This window comes from Pseudophryne corroboree, chromosome 11 (assembly GCF_028390025.1).
Source record: "Pseudophryne corroboree isolate aPseCor3 chromosome 11, aPseCor3.hap2, whole genome shotgun sequence".
Classification (NCBI taxonomy): Eukaryota; Metazoa; Chordata; class Amphibia; order Anura; family Myobatrachidae; genus Pseudophryne; species Pseudophryne corroboree.
The window spans coordinates 160,522,304-160,542,605 of NC_086454.1; the positions used below are offsets into that span (position 1 = coordinate 160,522,304).

The 20,302-nt window shown below is 47.0% G+C and overlaps 1 protein-coding gene across 17 annotated transcripts in view; it reads left to right on the forward strand.

Moving 5' to 3' along the window:
• The window catches only part of TESMIN (testis expressed metallothionein like protein), a 542,857-nt gene that overhangs the window by 459,744 nt on the left and 62,811 nt on the right, over positions 1-20,302 (forward strand). For all 17 annotated transcript variants that reach the window (XM_063945034.1, XM_063945030.1, XM_063945033.1 and 14 more), the window contains one exon: positions 13,287-13,378. In XM_063945034.1, coding sequence (XP_063801104.1) covers positions 13,287-13,378 — 92 coding nt within the window. The remainder of the gene's footprint in view (positions 1-13,286; positions 13,379-20,302) is intronic.

Below are 20,302 nucleotides of genomic sequence, written 5' to 3' on the forward strand. Positions count from 1 at the left end.
TAAAAGTGTTGATGCTTTTTTTACGGCACTGGGCATGTTGTATGATGACCCTGACAAGACGGCCTCAGCCGAGGCTCAGATTTCGATCCTTAAGCAAGGGAGAAGGCCAGTTGAGGTTTACTGTACGGAGTTTCGGAGGTTGGCCCATGATACCCAGTGGAATGACCCAGCCCTGAGACACCAGTACCGAAGAGGTCTTTCTAACCAGATAAAGGACCAACTGGTACAACATCCCTTGCCTGATAGCTTGGATCAGCTCATGCAGTTATCCATCCGGGTGGATAGACGGCTGAGAGAGCGTAGGCTTGAAAGGGAGACTGAGATTTCCTTCCTTCCCAAGGGAACCTCAGACTCTGAGGAATTTTCCGAGGAGCCTATGCAGATTGGGGCTACCCGCCTCTCCTCGCGTGAGAAGATGCGGAGGAGACAGCAGGGGTTGTGTTTGTACTGTGGGAATAAAGGTCATGTGGTAGTATCATGCCCAGAAAAGCCGGAAAACTTCAGGGCCTGAGTGTGATGGGAAATATCCTGTCAGGCCAGAAGTCAGAATTTCCCAAGAAGACTTTTATCATTCCGGTGACTTTGAAGATCCTCGGTCAAACTGTCAAGACTGAGGCCTTTGTGGACAGTGGGGCCGACGGGGTTTTTATGGACCGCCAATTCGCCCTGAAACACTCTGTTCCCTTAGTACCCTTGGCATCGGAAATTGAGATTTGTGGGTTAAACGGGGAACCATTATCCCAAGGTAAAATTACCTCTTGCACTAGCCAGATTTCTTTGTTTATTGGAGCCACACACTCTGAAAAATTGTCCTTTTATGTGACTGTCTGTACTTTTGCCCCATTGGTGTTGGGGTTACCCTGGTTAAGGGCCCACAATCCTCAATTTGACTGGGTCTCTGGGGAGATTCTTAGTTGGAGTACTGATTGTTTCAGGAGTTGCTTGAGCCTTCCAGTCAGGTTCTCGCAGCTAAGTTTGCCAGGATTGCCAGGGTGTTATGCAGATTTTGCGGACGTGTTCTCCAAAAAAGTTGCAGAGGTACTACCTCCCCATCGCTCCTATGACTGTGCCATTGATTTGTTGCCAAATGCTAAGCTTCCCAAGAGCAGGTTGTACTCCCTGTCACGTCCTGAGACTCAGGCTATGGCAGAGTACATTCAGGAGAACTTGGCTAAGGGATTTATCAGACCTTCACAGTCTCCAGTTGGGTCGGGGTTCTTCTTCGTGGGTAAAAAGGACGGTTCGTTGCGACCCTGCATCGACTTCAGGGAATTGAACCGTATCACGATTAAAAACTCATACCCACTGCCTCTCATTTCGGTCTTGTTTGACCAGCTTCGTACTGCCACCATTTTTTCTAAGATTGACCTACGCGGTGCGTACAATCTAATCCGAATAAGAGAGGGGGATGAATGGAAGACTGCCTTTAATACCCACTCGGGGCATTATGAATATTTGGTGATGCCTTTTGGGCTCTGTAATGCCCCGGCAGTCTTCCAGGATTTCATGAATGATGTGCTCAGGGAATATTTGGATAGATTCTTAGTTGTATACTTAGATGACATCCTAATCTTCTCCCATTCCCTGGAGGAACATCGGAAGCATGTACGCTTAGTCCTCCAGAAACTCAGAGACCACCGGCTTGGGGCGAAGCTGGAGAAGTGCGAATTTGAAGTTCAGCAAATCGCATTTATAGGATATATTATCTCCCCAGAAGGTTTCCAAATGGAGGGATCCAAGGTACAGGCAGTCCTGGATTGGGTGCAGCCCACTAGTTTGAAGGCGCTTCAGCGTTTCCTGGGCTTTGCGAATTTTTATAGACGATTTATCGCTGGATTTTCGTCTATAGTGGCGCCCTTGGTGGCACTCACTAAGAAAGGGGCGGATGTTGCTCACTGGTCTTGTGAGGCTAAAGCGGCTTTTGCCCGTCTCAAAAGGGCATTTGTTTCGGCCAAGGTGCTGCGACACCCAGATCCAGAGCGTCCTTTTGTGGTGGAGGTGGATGCCTCTGAGATGGGTATTGGGGCAGTGCTTTCTCAGATGGGAGTGTCAGATAATCGCCTTCATCCCTGTGCTTACTTTTCCCGTAAATTTTCGCCTGCCGAGATGAATTATGACGTGGGTAACCGGGAATTGTTGGCTATTAAGGATGCACTCGAGGAGTGGAGACACTGGCTTGAGGGGGCTAAGTTTGTGGTCTCAATTCTCACTGACCATAAGAATCTGGCATATTTAGAGTCAGCGAAGCGTCTCAATGCCAGGCAGGCACGATGGGCTTTGTTTTTTGCTCGCTTTAATTTTTTGATAACATATCGCCCTGGGTCAAAAAACATCAAGGCTGATGCGCTCTCGCGGAGTTTTGCTCCAATCCAGGAGACCACCGAGGAGCCGTTGCCCATTGTTTCCCCATCATGTATTAAAGTGGGCATTACCCAGGACCTCTTATCATTAGTCCTTAGAGCACAGGAGCAGGCTCCTCCAGACCTTCCGGTAGGTCTTTTGTTTGTGCCTCCTAGGTTAAGACAGCGAGTGTTCCTGGAATTCCATGCCAAGAAGTCTGCAGGTCACCCGGGTATTGCCAGAACTCGGGAGTTGCTATCTAGGGCGGTGTGGTGGCCCTCGGTGGCTAAGGATGTGGATCAGTGGGTTCGGGCATGTGACATCTGTGCCCGAAATAAGACTCCTAGAGGGGTTCCTGTTGGCCCACTACATCCACTCTCTATCCCATCTAAGCCATGGACCCACATTTCAATGGATTTTGTGGTGGACTTGCCCAAATCCTCGGGGATGACAGCCATCTGGGTTGTCGTTGACAGGTTTTCGAAGATGGCGCACTTCGTTCCACTGGTTGGGCTGCCATCGGCCAGACGCCTGTCTGAATTATTTATGCTGCATGTTGTGCGTCTCCACGGGTTGCCACTTGATGTGGTCTCTGACCGCGGATCCCAGTTTGTGGCCAAATTCTGGAGGGCATTTTGTTCCGATCTCCAGATTTCTGTCAGCTTGTCGTCGGGCTACCATCCGCAGTCTAATGGGCAGACTGAAAGGGTGAACCAGTCCTTGGAGCAGTTCCTCAGGTGTTATGTCTCCAAGTGTCAGACTGACTGGGTTGCTCATCTGTCCATGGCGGAGTTTGCCTATAACAACGCGGCTCACTCTGCTACAGGGATCTCTCCCTTCCTTTGTGTGTATGGGCATCATCCTAAGGCCAATTCTTTTGACCCCCTGGACTCCACGCCTGGTGGTTCCTCTGTGGTTTCGGTCCTTAGAGGTATTTGGCGGAAAGTGAAGAAAGCCCTTGTGTCTGTGTCATTAGTGACCAAAAGGGTTTTTGATAAGCGGAAAAGACCCTGCAGCTTCAAATTAGGAGACTTCGTCTGGTTGTCTACCAAGAATTTGAAGTTGAGACAGCCATCTCATAAGTTAGGCCCCCGGTTCATCGGCCCTTATAAGATCACCAGGGTTATCAATCCGGTGGCATTTCAGTTAGATCTGCCCCGTTCTTTGGGTATCAATAAAACATTTCATTGTTCCCTTTTAAAACGGGCGATTAGTAATCCTTCTTCCAGTGGAAGACCTTCCCCTCTTCTGATACGTGGCCAGAGGGAGTTTGTTGTTGAAAGGATTCTTGACTCCAAGGTGGTTCGGGGTCGGCTGTCATTTTTGGTGCACTGGAAGGGGTATGGCCCGGAGGAGCGGTCGTGGGTGCGCAGTTGTGATCTTCATGCCCCCAGACTGATACGCTCTTTCTTCTCGCAGTTCCCCGATAAACCCGGTGGTAGGGGTTCTTTGACCCCTCGTCAGAGGGGGGGTACTGTTAGGGTCTCCTGCCCTGTGCTGCCACGTCGTCATGGCAACCGGGAGACAAGTGCTAGCGGAGTAACCTGAGCGCAGCTGATACTCCGGTTCGGGTCTTTTGCTGTGCAGTGGTTATAGGCTCTGTGCATGGCAGGGGATCCGGTGCTGGTTTTTGTGCTCACAGTCTGTGAGGTCTGAGTGGGGCGTGGACAGCACCTGCTTTATAAGGCCTCTTTTCAGGGTAAGCAGATGCTGCTGAATCTTTGTTGGTTAGTCAGTTTCTGAAAGTTAGCCAGTACTGTGTAGCTTTGTATTTGTTTGTTGCTTACTGCAAATAGGCCTGGGGATTTGGTATTACACTCTGCCAATCCAGACCTAGCAGTAAGACTGGAGTCAGTCGTTTAGCTTGCTGGGGTTCTGTTACTACTCTGTGAACTTAGCAAGTTTGCGGCTGTATTCTAAGACTTGCCTGTCTAATCCTGTCTCACTGTGCTAGGTGTCAGGGGTCAGTTTAGTGGCAGTAAACCGAACCTGTGCACTGCAAGTGAGAATTAGGATTGTGGAGAATCTCCTTGTGTCTATCATTCCATCTCTGACCAAGGAGTTTACTGCCACACCCGTTGGTAACCCTTTAGGGTTTTGCTGTTGCCCTTAGCAACAGCATTTCGGGTTTTCTATGTATTAAAACACAACATCTTGCTTTTCACATCTGAGCAGTTCTAATACAAGGGAGATACCCAGTTCCTTAGCCTCTGGGCTTCTCTGTTCACGTTGTGTGTATTTTGTTACCCTACCACCTTCTGTGTACGTTATGTCATATTCCCTAGTCTGTCTGTGAGTCCATTTGTTTTGCATAACAGTTCAAACACCAGTACATTCCTGCAGGCACTGGAGTGCATAACAGTCCTGACACCAGTACTTTCCTGCAGGCACTGGTGTGCATAACAAAAACAGAATAAACAAACAATGCAGTAAGTAGAACAACAAAACAAGAAAAGTGGTCGCAGAACCACAGGTGTGGAAGTATTCAGTCAGACCGAGAGCTAGAAGTCGGTCCAGGTGGGAGATCGGAGTCCTCCAAGCGTGACAGAAAGTCCCCTCCTTCTATTGGATCTTTGATGACGATAGTTTTGCCATTGTAGTCAACCAGCAGTTTAAAGGGAAATCCCCAGCGGTATCGGATCCCACGTGTGCGGAGCGCGGAGGTTAGGTACTTGAGTTCTCTCCTTTTAAGGATGGTTGAGGGGGCCAAATCTTGAAAGAACTGCAACTTGGAATCCTCGAACATGATATGCAGTTTGCCCCGGGTCGGGAGGAGAACCGGTTCCTTATCCTTGAAACTAAGAAAACGCATGATAACGTCCCTGGGGGGGTCGCCTTCACGAGGTCTAGGTCGGAAAGCCCTATGAGCCCTTTCCAGGGGTAACTCCCGAGAGCCTATACTTGGTACAAGTGTGGAGAATAACCTTTGTAGATACGTCTCGAGAGCCGCTGATGAGGACAGACTAGGAGAAGGGGGGCCTGAAGGCAAGCAATGTTTGTCGGTCTTATCGTTTTTAGTGAAATGTTGAGAGATATCCGTTCCCGCACGTTTTCTCGTAGTCGCATTGGACTTAGACATGGTTGCACCTCGGCAAATAGGCTGAAGCGGACAAGGGTAATTAAAGCTCTGGAGAGGGAGACAATATTTAAGTAACCAAACAGCCAGAGAGAGAACCACTGGAGGGCCGAATTATGGTGCAATCAGTAGGGCATGGAGGCAGTTAGGCATCGTGGGCAGTTGCGGAGCACTCCAGCATCACCTCGCGGGGTACCACACCCTGCAGAGCAGTCGAGGCAGGGCTGTGAACCACGGGAGCCTTCTCGGGCGATGAGCAGACGACAAGTGCAGGTTGCAGGTGGATAAAGGCAGCAACCAACGTGGGCAAGGTGGCCATCAACAGTTGGGGAGTGCAGTCTCACACCCGGGCAGAATATATTAGAGCGGGGAGGGCTGCCGCACCGCTGTAGGAGGTCCGCAGACAGCAGCAGCAACCAGAAGTGATTGCCGAAGTTGTGAGCCAGAGCCAGGTGATCCGGGGCAGCCAGGCTGAGGGCCCCCAAGTAGATGAGGTGGAGGCGTCTGCTTCCAGGGGGTGGGTGGGCCGCAATCCACAGGGAATACGTTTCTGCAACTGAGGTTAGGGAGGTGAGAACTTGAATGGTGAGAACTTGAAGTGGTGGGCGGCAGGGCTGGGCAGCGAGCGTCGAAAGAGCGCCCCCAGATAGGGTGTGCCGGCCGCAATGATTTAGTGGAGAGCAAGCACTAGCAATCCGTGTCACAGTGAATCTATATAGGCCCATTGTTGGTGAGCGTGAGAATTGTGCGTGCCGCGGTCATCTGCCGTTGCCCGGGAGACATACCGTAGCGAGCAATACCGCGTATATGGGGTACCGGGGGCGTCAGTCAGCCAGCGCCACATGCTTGAGGATCTTACCTCCCGCCAGCAGGACCTCTGATCCACAGTCGATCTCCACAGCAGGAAGCAGAGGACAGGGGAGATGCCTGGTCCTCAGTCACGTGGAGCCGCCTCTCTGTATCTGCACAGCCTGGGGAGCAGCACCGGGAGCCTTCTGCACTCAGGGCAACTGCGCTGTGTGCCAAGCCCACTTGGCACACACGTAGTTACGGCTCTGCCACCACCCACAGAGAGAGACAGGGGTCTGTCTCCCTCACTCTCCAAGTCCAGAGTGAAAATGGCGACGCCCGGCTGTTTTTATGGAATCCAAAACCCGCGAGATTCCGACAGCGGCATGATGACATTTCCGAGTCAGATTCGGATCCGGGCTCGAAGCAAGTTCGGGGGGGGGGGGGAGGGGGTTCGGTTCTCAGGGAACCGAACCTGCTTATCTCTATAGATATTGGGGGTCATTCCGAGTTGTTCGCTAGCTGCTTTCGGTCACAGCGCGGCGATTAGGTAAAAAAGCGGCATTTCTGTGCATGCGTACAATCTCATTACCGTACCAGGTTAAAAAATCCAGGAAGGAGAGTAGGAGCTGCCCTCCATTCACTGCAGTTCTGGCATGGGTCTAAGCAGGCCCAGTGCTACCCTCTCAGCAAAGGGATGCAAAGCAGGTAGGCGCCAGGCTGGATAGGTGCTCTCCCTGCTCTGCATCCCTGTGCTGAGGTCCCTGCTGCTACCGGCTGCTGCTGTGCCTGTCACACTATATGATAGACACAGGCAGCAGCGCCGTCAGCTTGAAGAATCCGTCCCCCTCTTCCTGTCAAAGCAGCAGTGTTGTGGATAAGAAAAGTGGGCCGTATGGAGGGGCGGAGCTACTCGGGATGGAGGGCAGAGCTACACAGCACCAGACTGCTGTCTGTGAAGATCTGGCCAGCCAGACTTCGGTAAGTGGAGGGAAAGAGAGAGTGAGAGTGAGTGAGAGAAAGTGTGTGTGTGTGTGTGTGTGTGTGTGTGTGTCTGGGGATTATATGTATAAATTGCACTACTATTGGAGTACATTATGTATAACTACTACTAGGGGCACTATATGTCTAAAGCGCTACTACTGGGGGCACTGTGTATAAACAGCACAACTACTGAGGGCACTGTGCATAAGCGGCACTACTACTGGTGGCACTTTGCGTGTTAGCGGCGCTACTACTGGGGTTATATGTGTATAAGCGGCGCTACTACTGGGGGCACTTAGGGGCCAATTTATCACCATTCGCATCTGAGGATGCGGATGTGAGGTGATAAAATCGACACAATTCGCAATGTGATTATTGATTACATCGCATGGATGTATCAGTAATTGTATGCAGGGACAGAGCTCGTGAGAAAGGTTTGTCCCAGCGATGAGACTTTGCAGCACTATCGGGGTATTTTTTGTAAACAAATACCCTGAGTGTGTGCTGCGCATATGACGCCAATGCTACCACCACCGCCAGCACCCCCTTTCCGCGCTGAGAACCCCCCAACTACTGCACTCATACTCACCAATGGTGATTGGTGCTCCTGTACGTGCTGCCGGTCATTGGGGCTTCCTGCTGTTGTGACCTCCAGTGCTGTAAAGTGACCTGCCGCTTTGCAGAATCACTTTACTGCACCATGGGTCACAACGACAGCAGAGAGCCCTGATGACCAGACGCCCATACCTAACCACTGATCACTGGACCCTGGGAAGGTTAGTATTAGTTTGTTTGGGTTTTTTTTTATAAAGATATTTAATGGCATACCACTAAAAACACAACATATACACACATAATATGCATTTAAAATACAAATGTAAAGTTTGAAAAAGGTCATTTTATGACTGAAACGCGTTGCTGCTGTATGGAGAAGAACTGAAGTGTGTGCCAGGTGCTGTGGGACTTCATGCTGAATTCGCTTAGTGTGGTGGTGCTAGGCTATTCAGCCTAGGACTGCATTTGCTACTTTATTAAAAGCTAGCCCACCACAAACTTCACTTTTGGTGAGATATTTTGATTTTGCACAGAAGTCACCAGTGGTCAATTATCTTGGACCAGATAGTACCTGCGCACACCACTGCACTTTACATTTGTATTTTAAATGCATATTATGTGTGTATATGTTGTGTTTTCAGTGGTATGCCATTAAATATCTTTTATATGTTTATAAAACATGTTTTGAGATGGAATTTTTACTGCATTTTCCCTATTATGGGTAATTTACATCTTTAAGGAGAGAGCGCCAGGAATCTTATATTTATTCATTTGTTTTTTCTTGTTGGGAATTGGTGTTTTTTCCTCCCCTCAAATATTTGATTTGGGCTGCACTATCCTTTTCACTGCGCTTTGTTGTCTATCCACACTTATATACATTGACATTATAAGTATGGGAAAGGCAATGTGGTTACTAAAATATTGACAATTAAAGGGTTTGGAGCATTTTTTCATGAAAACGGACCCAAAAGCCCTTAATACATTCAGGGGAAACCAAAATAATGTGAAAAGGGTGTGAAAACATCCTTTTTTACATTATTTCAGTAAAAAAATATTAATATCTATGCCCCTATGTGCATAAGCAGCGCTACTACTGGGGGCACTATGTATATAAGCAGCACTATTAATAGGGGCGTTATGTGTATAATTTGTGCTACTACTGGGGCATTATGTGTATAAGTGGCAGTACTGTGGGTATTATGTATAAGGGGTTCTACTGGGGGCATTATGTGTGTCAGCAGCATACTGTGGGCATTATGTAGAAGTGGCACTACTACTGGGGGCATTATGTGTATAAGTGGCACTACTGTGGGCATTATGTATAAGGGGCGCTATTATTTGGGGCATTATTTGTATAAGCAGCATACTGTGGGCATTATGTATAAGTGGCACTACTACTATGGCCATTTTGTATAAGGGGCACTACTTCTATGGGCATTATGTATAAGCGGCACTACTACTGTGGACAATATGTGTATATGTGGCACTTACGTAGGCATTATGTGTATAAGCAGCACTACTACTATGGGCATTATGTGTATAAGCAGCACTACTATGTGCGGTGTAATGTGAATAAGATTGTGCTACTGTGTAGAGTAATTTTAAATGGAGGTACTATTGTGTTGCCACGCCCCTTCCCTGGGAGACCACGCACCCTTTTTCGTTGTGTGCCATCCCTCTGTAAAGTATGGGAGGGTGCAAATTTACAGTTGCGGAGGGGCGCCAAACACCTTAGCACCGGCACTGGGTCTAAGTAAAGGCTCTTTGGAAGCTTTGGCCACCTCTTCCTCCAACCCTCATTTACACTTTTGCTGTGCCATCTGACCCCTTTCTTACATATACTGCATATACTCCAAACGGGAGGATGTAATAAGGTGTGAGAATCAGGAATTGAAAGATTTTGTGACAGTTCACCTGTGTTTATTTTTTTTTTAAGTGGCAATCATTTACATGGGAGAATAAACCTGGTTTTGCCATGTAAATGATTGCCTCTTTAAAAAAAACAAGAGAACTCTCACAAAATCTCTAATTTTCTGATTCTCACACCTTATTATATTCCCCCCAGGTTGTCAGAATTATTCATGCACAGTATAGAATACTCTTCAGTAAAATCAAGATTATCCTGATATAATTTAAGACTATTTTGCAGAACAGAAGTTTGTACAGTCTCTGCACAACCCAGGACTTACTCTTCCAATGCGATGATTGGGGTCGGAGCTGACGTCAGAAACCCTCCCTTCAAACGCCTGGTTCCTCCTGCATTTCTCCGGACACTCCTTAAAAATGGTCAGTTGCCACCCACAAACGGCCTCTTCCTGTCAGTAGTCTTGCGATCGCCCGTACGATCACTTTTCTCTCACCATCCCATCGCTGTGGACCAACGCGCCTGCGCGTTGCGATGCATACACATGCGCAGCTCAGACCTGATCGCAGGCTGTACAAAAACACAGCCTAGTGATCAGGTCTGAATTAGGCTCTATATTTTAGATTTCAGTTTGGATACACTCCACCCAAATGTAAACTTCTCTGCATATGTTATATCAGGCACATCTGCAATGCAACATGGCTTTGCCCAGGTCAGGGACACATCAAGAGAGGAGGAGGCACTTGTGCAGTCTCTATCCGTATGCTCTCTTCTCTAGCCAGCAGATTAATCAATTCTGGGCACTAGGGTCACTAGGAGACTATTTTGATTTGGTCCTAGGGGGTCATTCTGCACGGCTGCGATCGGGTCGGAACTGCGCATGCGCGGCGGCCACTAGCGAAGAAAGCGGTTGCAGCGGCGACCGCAAGCAGATTGACAGGAGGAAGGCGGATCCGGGTGGCAACTCACCGTTTTCGGCGAGTGGCGAGTCCAACGCAGGTGTGTCCAGGCATTTGGAGGGCGGATGTCTGACGTCAATCCCGGGACCTGCATCGTTGGATCGATTGCATAGGCTAAGTAACTCTTGCCCTGGTCTTCTTTTACAGGAAACTTTTTTTGCATAGCAGGGCTGCACAAGCGTTCGCAGCCCTGCTATGCAGAAATGCACTCCCCCAAAGGCGGCGTCTAGTTGATCGCACGGGCAGCAAAAAGTAGCTACGTGCGATCAACTTGGAATGACCCCCCTAGTCGGAACCACTGCACAAGCAGTTGCTATCATCCTCTGCATGATGGCTATGAGACATCTGGGAATTTGTGTTATGAAGCCGTGTCATGTGTACCAGGTGTTAAACCGTTGAGTGCTTTTAACAAGAAATTGCCTACAATTGGAGGAACTCCATTCCCCATCTATTTGCTGAATGTTTATATCAGTTCTCATGTTTTTTCTTATTCACACATGAATTGCTTAAGGATAATACACATAGTTTTCCCTTTGTCCACATGTTAAATGTTGTGGAGATCTAGAGACGATTGTATATGTAGACAAGATGTTTTCCATTTATATTTTCAAGAGACAAGTGAAGGAAGAGTCCAGTGGCATAACTACAGCCCCCGCAGACACTGCGGAGGCTTGGAGGTGCAGGGCTGTGGGGGTGCCGCCGCTGATTCAATGCAGATTGACATGCGGACGGCTAAATGTTCCTCCCAAAATGACCACTGCCATGGTGGAGACAGATGCTAGAGGTAGCACTGCTGGGCGCGGCAGCCTTACACCCTTGGCAATGAGCATGAAAGCCCCTTTGCAATGAGCATTACTCACCCCATGACACCCAGCGCATGAAACCACTGGCAACAAGCATTACCGCCTGGCAATGAGCATGACACCCACTGCATGAAACCCCTGGTAACGACCATGACACCCAGGGTATGAAAAACCTGGAACCAAAAGAATTAAACCCCTGGCAACGAGTAGGTAATTTAAAAATAATTAGACGCCTTACTATGGGGCATAATGTGTAATGGGCATTGCAGTGTGTGGCATAGTGTATCACGGACATTGCGGTGTGTGGCATAATGTATAATGGACATTGCGGTGTGTGGCATAATGTGTCACAGGCATGGTATACTGTATCACAGGCATTGCTGTATGTAGTATAATGTATCAGGGGCATTGTGGTGTGTGGCATAATGTATCACAGGTATTACGGTGTGTGGCATAATGTATCACGGGCAGTGTGGTGTGTGGCATAATGTGTCACAGGCATTACGGTGTGTGGCATAATGTATCAGGGGCATTACGGTGTGTGGCATATTGTGTAATGTGGCATAATGTTTAAGGGCCATAAGGAGGAAAAACTGACAAATAATGTAAGGGGCATGAATCAGGATTTTTTTCTTCCTGTGATGGCCAATGTCTGGGCGTGCTGATTAGAAACTGGGGTGTAAGGTAGTCTTTATCTGCAATGCCATGCCCCTTGCTGCATAGCCATGCCACTTTAGTGAGCCCACACCCCTTTTTGGGATGCTTCACTTTTTTAATGTCAATTTGAGGGGGGGGGGGGGTTGATTTTATGGCTTGGGGGAAAAAAATATGTAGTTATGCCACTGGAAGAATCTCTACTTTGCCTGACATATAGCCAACGGTCATTATCACATTATCCAATTAGAAGTCATTTTGACCGGCTGAACTAAACCCGCGGTCGCATGAACACACATGGGAAGAGGGATAAGTGTCTGATCCCATGTGTTATCGCTGCTTCGGGTGCCTGAGGTATCCAGGGAAAAGGATGCCTGCATCGGGACTACTAGGATTTGTAAAGTACTGCTGCTAATAGGATACCGCCCATACTTTGCTTGTTTGGTACAGTAATTTCCTATCTCCCTGGCATATCTTCATGTATTATACTGTATGTTGAACTAGTGTTTAATATTTTTACCTCAATATTTCTCTGTATATCTGATATACACAACCGACACACACACATGTGCGTATGTTACTTTTGCAATAGAATATTTAATACATTAAAAGCGTAAAATATATCAAACTGTAAATTATGCTTATTGCTGTGTGTTTTAAAAAGGACTGAATATAATAGTAGGAAAAAGGAGTACAGTGCTGCAGAGCCGGCCCTAGGCATAGACAAACTAGACTAAAGCAATATGGTGTGGTGTAATGTGAATAAGGAGCAATTCAGTGTGATGTAATGTGAATAAAGTTGCACTACTGTGTGACGTAACTTGAATTCGGGCTACTATTGTGTGGCCATGCCCCTTCCCAGCAAGAACATGCCACTTTTTGGGTTGTGCGCCGAATGTGCCTATTGTTCCTATTTAAAATATAGGGGGTAGAAACACCAAAATGAGGACTCCTATTGGTGAGGGGTGATGGTGCTGGGAAAGGGGCACAGGGTCAGAGGCGGAACTAGCGATGGTTCTAGGGAGCACCAACCAAAATCTTGCCTAGGGCACCATATTGTTTAAGGCCAGCTCTGCAGTGCTGGACCAATGATACATTTGGGGGGACCTCCTGGATCATGGTAATACTATGGTAATACTGTACTGACTGGAAACATAACATTATTAATATAACTGTTTACTTTTTTTCAGCTTTACTTTTTGGTTTATGTAACAATATGTATAGCAGAACTTTCAAATATATTATCCCTTTGTTTTTAACAGATGGCTAACAGATCAGTATATGCTTTAACTGATGATGAAATATACCATCCACAATCTAATATGCAAGGGACAGCAAATGTAACCATTACAGAGTAAGAAAATACATCACATATTTTAGTTTTAATTAGGAGTATGTTCTTCAGTTGGCTAATGACTTGTTATGGATAATGGGCCTGATTCAGATGTGGCTGGAGTTGCTATCACTGATGCTTCATTGGAAGCAGCAGTGTTGGTGCTGTATGGTAATGCAGCAGGAGGCTATATTACAAGCAGACGCCTCCTGCTGCAGTAGTGATCCAAGCTGTGTCCCAGGATGCAGCATTGGATCTCTCTACCACCATCGGGTGGCTTGCAGCACCCATATTGCCGCACAAGCCACCCGTCACAGAGGCCAAGAAATCTCTGTCCAACGATGGAGATCCCTGGCCTCTTCCCTCCCCCTAAACGGTGATGACACGCCTACATTTTAACAAATGGAGGTCGTTGTCACTTCCGCCCCGCCCCCAGACGTCAGCAGACTGTCAATCACTGACAGTCTGCTGCCAACCTGCATTGCAGAATGGGTCCTGCCAAAGTATCGATAATTGGTACTTTGTGGCACAGAGCGCACCTCCAACCACATCTGAATTAGGCCCAATGTCAGAAGTGTGGATAAAATTGACATAATCTTTGATTAGCCAGATATCCTTGTAAAATATCAAGTGTGATAAAAGTTTTGGTTATTTAATTTAACACTTATGTGAGTGCTTGCAGAAGCATAAAGATAATGGTCGGAATATTATAGAATTATATTGTAAAAGAATATTAGCATTGTAGCTAAAGTTCACATTTTTGTTCTTTTGCTCGTCACACCTTAATAGGTGCACGCAACCATTAGAGTAGGCCAAATAAGGGTCATGAGTAGTATTTGCATATTGTAATTCTGAAATGTTATTGCTGTTTGAAATTCAGAATGGCATACAACCTATCCCTCATGTGTTACCATGTGCTACCAGTACATTAGATTGTTGTAGTAAAAGCACAAAGCATACTAAGCACAAAGAAAACACTGTAACACACTAGCAAAACACATAACAAATTAACATTTATACCCATTTCCCCATTCCTAGTGTGAACAAGCTCTTAATGTTGTAATGTTTTTTGTTGCAGTTTTTTTTTAAGCCAGTACTAGTCATAACAAGTGGATCTATTGCTTCTGTCCTATCTAAATTTGTTTCCATTGATTTGAAGAAAATGAAATGTCTAATTGTTTTCATGTATCTTCCATATTAAATCACTATGACATTTTATACTACTTCAGGCAAAAATGTAATTTGATATACACAGGTTACCAAAGAAAGAGGCCTCACAAGTGCAAAGATATTTGTCATTATCTAATTAGATTATGAAGTCAGCTACAGTTGTACTTACTGAACATATGAATTACTGATATTTAATAAACCTAAACACAGGAAAAGAAGCTGTTATATGTATGTAGGCATAGGCACGTTCTTTAACATGTACTTCTAAAGTTCCTGCTTTTTTCTGCATTTCCTACAGTACAAGTAGTTTTATATAACTTCGGCTTAATTCAATTTCTTATATCGAAAGGACAGGAGGATTATGGGGCTCACATATAGGGAAGGGCAAAATTCTACCCCTTTCAGACCAAATACCTGGGTCTTGCCAGGGTCACTGAACACGGATTTCAAACCATATCACTTTATCCCAACCAATGCCCACAGCTCCACAGGTCAGCAATATCACCAACCCCAACCCTTTATATGCTAGAACCATATTTGCTTTTTTTTTAATATGCCAAAGACCCCTTCATGCTACCAAACTCATCTCTCTCCTGCCTCTTTATATGCCAGAGACCCCTTCAGGCTACAAAACTCATCTCCCTCTTGCCTCTTTATATGCCAGAGACCCCTTCAGGCTACCAAACTCATCTCTCTCCTGCCTCTTTATATGCCAGAGACCCCTTCATGCTACCAAACGCATATCTCTCCTGTCTCTTTATATTCCAGAGAGCCCTTCATGCTACCAAACGCATAGCTTTCCTGCCCCTTTATATGCCAGAGACCCCTTCATGTTACCAAACTCATCTCTCTCCTGCCTCTTTATATGCCAGAGACCCCTTCAGGCTACAAAACTCATCTCTCTCCTGCCTCTTTATATGCCAGAGACCCCTTCAGGCTACAAAACTCATCTCTCTCTTGCCTCTTTATATGCCAAAGACCCCTTCATGCTACCAAACGCATATCTCTCCTGTCTCTTTATATTCCAGAGAGCCCTTCATGCTACCAAACGCATATCTCTCCTGCCTCTTTATATGCCAGAGACCCCTTCATGCTACCAAACTCATATCTCTCCTGCCTCTTTATATGCCAGAGACCCCTTCATGCTACCAAACTCATCTCTCTCTGCCCCTTTATATGCCAGAGACCCATTCATGCTACCAAACTCATCTGTCTCCTGCCTCTTTATATGCCAGAGACCCCTTCATGCTACCAAACTCATATCTCTCCTGCCTCTTTATATGCCAGAGACCCCTTCATGCTACCAAACTCATATCTCTCCTGCCTCTTTATATGCCAGAGACCCATTCATGCTACCAAACTCATCTCTCTCTGCCCCTTTATATGCCAGAGACCCATTCATGCTACCAAACTCATCTGTCTCCTGCCTCTTTATATGCCAGAGACCCCTTCATGCTACTAAACTCATCTCTCTCCTGCCCCTTTATATGCCAGAGACCCCTTCATGCTACCAAACTCATATCTCTCCTGCCCCTTTATATGCCAGAGACCCCTTCATGTTACCAAACTCCTATAGCTCCTGCCTCTTTGTATGCCAAAGACCCCTTCATGCTACCAAACTCATCTCTCTCCTGCCCCTTTATATGCCAGAGACCCCTTCATGTTACCAAACTCATCTCTCTCCTGCCCCTTTATATGCCAGAGACCCCTTCATGTTACCAAACTCCTATCTCTCCTGCCTCTTTATATGGCAAAGACCCCTTCATGCTACCAAACTCATCTCTCTCCTGCCCCTTTATATGCCAAAGATCCCTTCATGCTACTAAACTCATCTCTCTCCTGCCCCTTTATATGCCAGAGACCCCTTCATGCTACCAAACTCATATCTCTCCTGCCCCTTTATATGCCAGAGACCCCTTCATGTTACCAAACTCATCTCTCTCCTGCCCCTTTATATGCCAGAGACCCATTCATGCTACAAAGCTCACCCTTCTCCTGCCATTTTATACACCAGAAACCCTAATGCCTTTTTATATGATAGAGTATATTCCATCAGAGCTCATCTCTCTTTTCTTCCTTTTATGCACCTATATATAACAGAACCCCCTTATTCTACCAGAGTATGAGCAAGGCAGCCACCCCCTCATGCTTGGCTTACATTGTGTTGTGAGGAGAGGGTGCACCTGGGACAATGTGCACACTGAGCTGTTTGTGACTGCACACTGACACTCACTTACAGGTAAAAGCAGTGAGACTGCGGTCGTGGACCGAAGTGCATGAAGCAGAGGAGGCTAACCAATGGTGGGACCAGAGAGTGCTCAGAAGACCATATATAGTGATGTCACTGAGATTGATTTAAAAAAAAATATCTTTGAACACTGCCCTAGCGGTTGTGCCCTTACAGGCTACAGCGCTCCAGTCTATGGGGTTCTTGGAAATTTTAATTGTATCCACTTTGGTATATTAATGTGGAATCCCCACTATCCCTTGAACAAGTCACTAATACCCCTTTCAGACAAAATTCCCAGGTCCAGCACAGATCACTAAACATGGGTTTCAAGCCATGTCACAGAGCTTCTCCTCTGCTGGAGCTTGGAGATGACATCATCTTCAAGCACCAGTTATCCTGCTCTCCATACAGTGTTAACGGGACCACTTTTCTGTAACCCAGTTCGGCAAGGGGGTCCAAAACAGGTCGCTACCCTGGTTTATCTGGGAGATGAGGTTTATAGCCCTTATAACATAGTCTCGATCAAATAGTTAATAGGTCTGTTAGCTAGTATCTTCACATAGAGGTTAAGAGAGATTATCCTATAGTTAGTGTATGTATGTGGATTTTTGTTTGATGCAGTATATATGCTGCAGTCGCATCGGCGCCATGTTTTTAATTGCAGCAATCGCAGCAGACGTCAGATGCACGCCCTGAAAATGGCCTTGACACACTTGCATTATCCCAACCACTCCCCACAAATGCCATGTAACCTCCCACAAATGATCACTTCCTGGCAATCGCTATGCAATTGCACTTTGATGGGCCTGTGTTCGCATTGCGAACATATTTCAGCCTTTGTGCACGCACAATTCGGTCGCAGTGCATGCGCATTTGTCCGATAATCGGACGATTTGCAAATATAGCAATTTTGCAACTGAAGCTGAATAAGGCCCATTGACCATAGCGTGTAGTATTTGTCTTGGTGCACCATCTATTGGATTGGCGTGTAAACTGAAACTTCATGAGGCAAGATAAACTGCCTTATTAGTGATTGATGTATAGTTGTGAAATAGATCTTGTATATCTATATACTGTATATAGCTATGTATTTATATATGCATACATATATCACTCTTCATGCTCAGGTGTGCAATATATGTATATACTGTATATATACTGTATATTTCTCTGACGTCCTAGTGGATGCTGGGGACTCCGTAAGGACCATGGGGAATAGCGGCTCCGCAGGAGACTGGGCACAGCTAAGAAAGATTTAGGACTACCTGGTGTGCACTGGCTCCTCCCACTATGACCCTCCTCCAGACCTCAGTTGGAATCCTGTGCCCGGCTGAGCTGGATGCACACTAGGGGCTCTCCTGAGCTCCTAGAGAGAAAGTATATTTTAGGTTTTTTATTTTACAGTGAGATCTGCTGGCAACAGACTCACTGCAGCGAGGGACTAAGGGGAGAAGAAGCGAACCTACCTAACTGGTGGTAGCTTGGGCTTCTTAGGCTACTGGACACCATTAGCTCCAGAGGGATCGACCGCATGGAACCGGCCATTGATGTTCGGTCCCAGAGCCGCGCCGCCGGCCCCCTTACAGAGCCAGAAGCAAGAAGAGTCCGGAAAATCGTCGGCAGAAGACATCAGTCTTCACCAAAGTAGCGCACAGCACTGCAGCTGTGCGCCATTGCTCCTCATACACACTTCACACTCCGGTCACTGAGGGTGCAGGGCGCTGGGGAGGGGGGGCGCCCTGAGCAGCAATAAAAACACCTTGGCTGGCAAATATATCACAATATATAGCCCCAGAGGCTATATATGTGATAAATACCCCTGCCAGAATCCATTAAAAAGCGGGAGAAAAGTCCACCGAAAAAGGGGCGGAGCTATCTCCCTCAGCACACTGGCGCCATTTCTCCCTCACAGCTCCGCTGGAAGGAAGCTCCCTGGCTCTCCCCTGCAGTCTACACTACAGAAAGGGTAAAAAAGAGAGGGGGGGCACTAAATTTAGGCGCAATATACATATAGCAGCTATAAGGGGATATAATTTAGTTAATCCCTGTATTATATAGCGCTCTGGTGTGTGCTGGCATACTCTCTCTCTGTCTCCCCAAAGGGCTTTGTGGGGTCCTGTCTTCTGTCAGAGCATTCCCTGTGTGTGTGTGTGTGCGGTGTGTCGGTACGGCTGTGTCGACATGTTTGATGAGGAGGCTTATGTGGAGGAGGAGCAGGTGCCTATAAATGTGTTGTCACCCCCTGTGGGGCAGACACCTGAGTGGATGGACTTGTGGAAGGAATTACGCGAAAGTGTCGACTCCTTACATTAAAAATTTGATGACATGCCAAAATGCGGGGCAGCCGGCTTCTCAGCCCGTGCCTGCCCAGACGTCTCAAAGGCCATCAGGGGCTCTAAAACGCCCGCTACCTCAGATGGCAGACACAGATGTCGACACGGATACTGATACCAGTGTCGACGACGAAGAGACTAATGTAATGTCCAATAGGGCCACTCGTTATATGATTGAGGAAATGAAAAATGTTTTACACATTTCTGATGTGACCCCAGGTACCACTAAAAAGGGTTTTATGTTTGGGGAGAAAAAACTACCAGTAGTTTTTCCCCCTTCTGAAGAATTAAATGAAGTGTGTGAAGTAGCGTGGGCTTCCCCCGATAAAAAATTGGTAATTTCTAAAAAGTTACTAATGGCGTACCCTTTCCCGCCAGAGGATAGGTCACGCTGGGAAACACCCCCTAGGGTGGATAAAGCACTTACACGCTTATCAAAAAAGGTGGCACTACCGTCTCCGGATACGGCCGCCCTAAAGGAACCTGCTGATAGAAAGCAGGAGCATCTCCTGAAGGCTATTTATACGCACACTGGTATTATACTGAGACCAGCTATTGCTTCAGCATGGATGTGCAGTGCTGCAGCTGCGTGGTCGGATTCCCTGTCGGAAAACATTGACACCCTAGACAGGGACACTATGTTGCTAAACATAGAGCATATTAAAGACGCTGTCTTATACATGAGAGATGCACAGAGGGATATTTGCTGGCTGGCATCAAAAATAAGTGCACTGTCCATTTCTGCCAGGAGAGGTTTATGGACTCGGCAGTGGACAGGTGATGCAGATTCTAAAAGGCACATGGAAGTTTTGCCTTATAAGGGTGAGGAGTTGTTCGGGGATGGTCTTTCGGACCTAGTTTCCACAGCAACAGCTGGGAAGTCAGCATTTTTACCACATGTCCCCTCACAACCAAAGAAAGCACCGTATTATCAGGTACAGTCCTTTCGTCCCCAAAAGAACAAGCGGGGTAGAGGCGCGTCCTTTCTGCCCAGAGGCAGAGGTAGGGGAAAAAAGCTGCAGCATACAGCCAGTTCCCAGGAACAAAAGTCCTCCCCCGCTTCTTCTGCTAAGTCCGCCGCATGACGCTGGGGCTCCACAGGCGGAGCCAGGTACGGTGGGGGCCCATCTCAAAAACTTCAGCAATCAGTGGGCTCGCTCACAAGTAAATCCCTGGATCCTTCAAGTGGTATCTCAGGGGTACAGGCTGGAA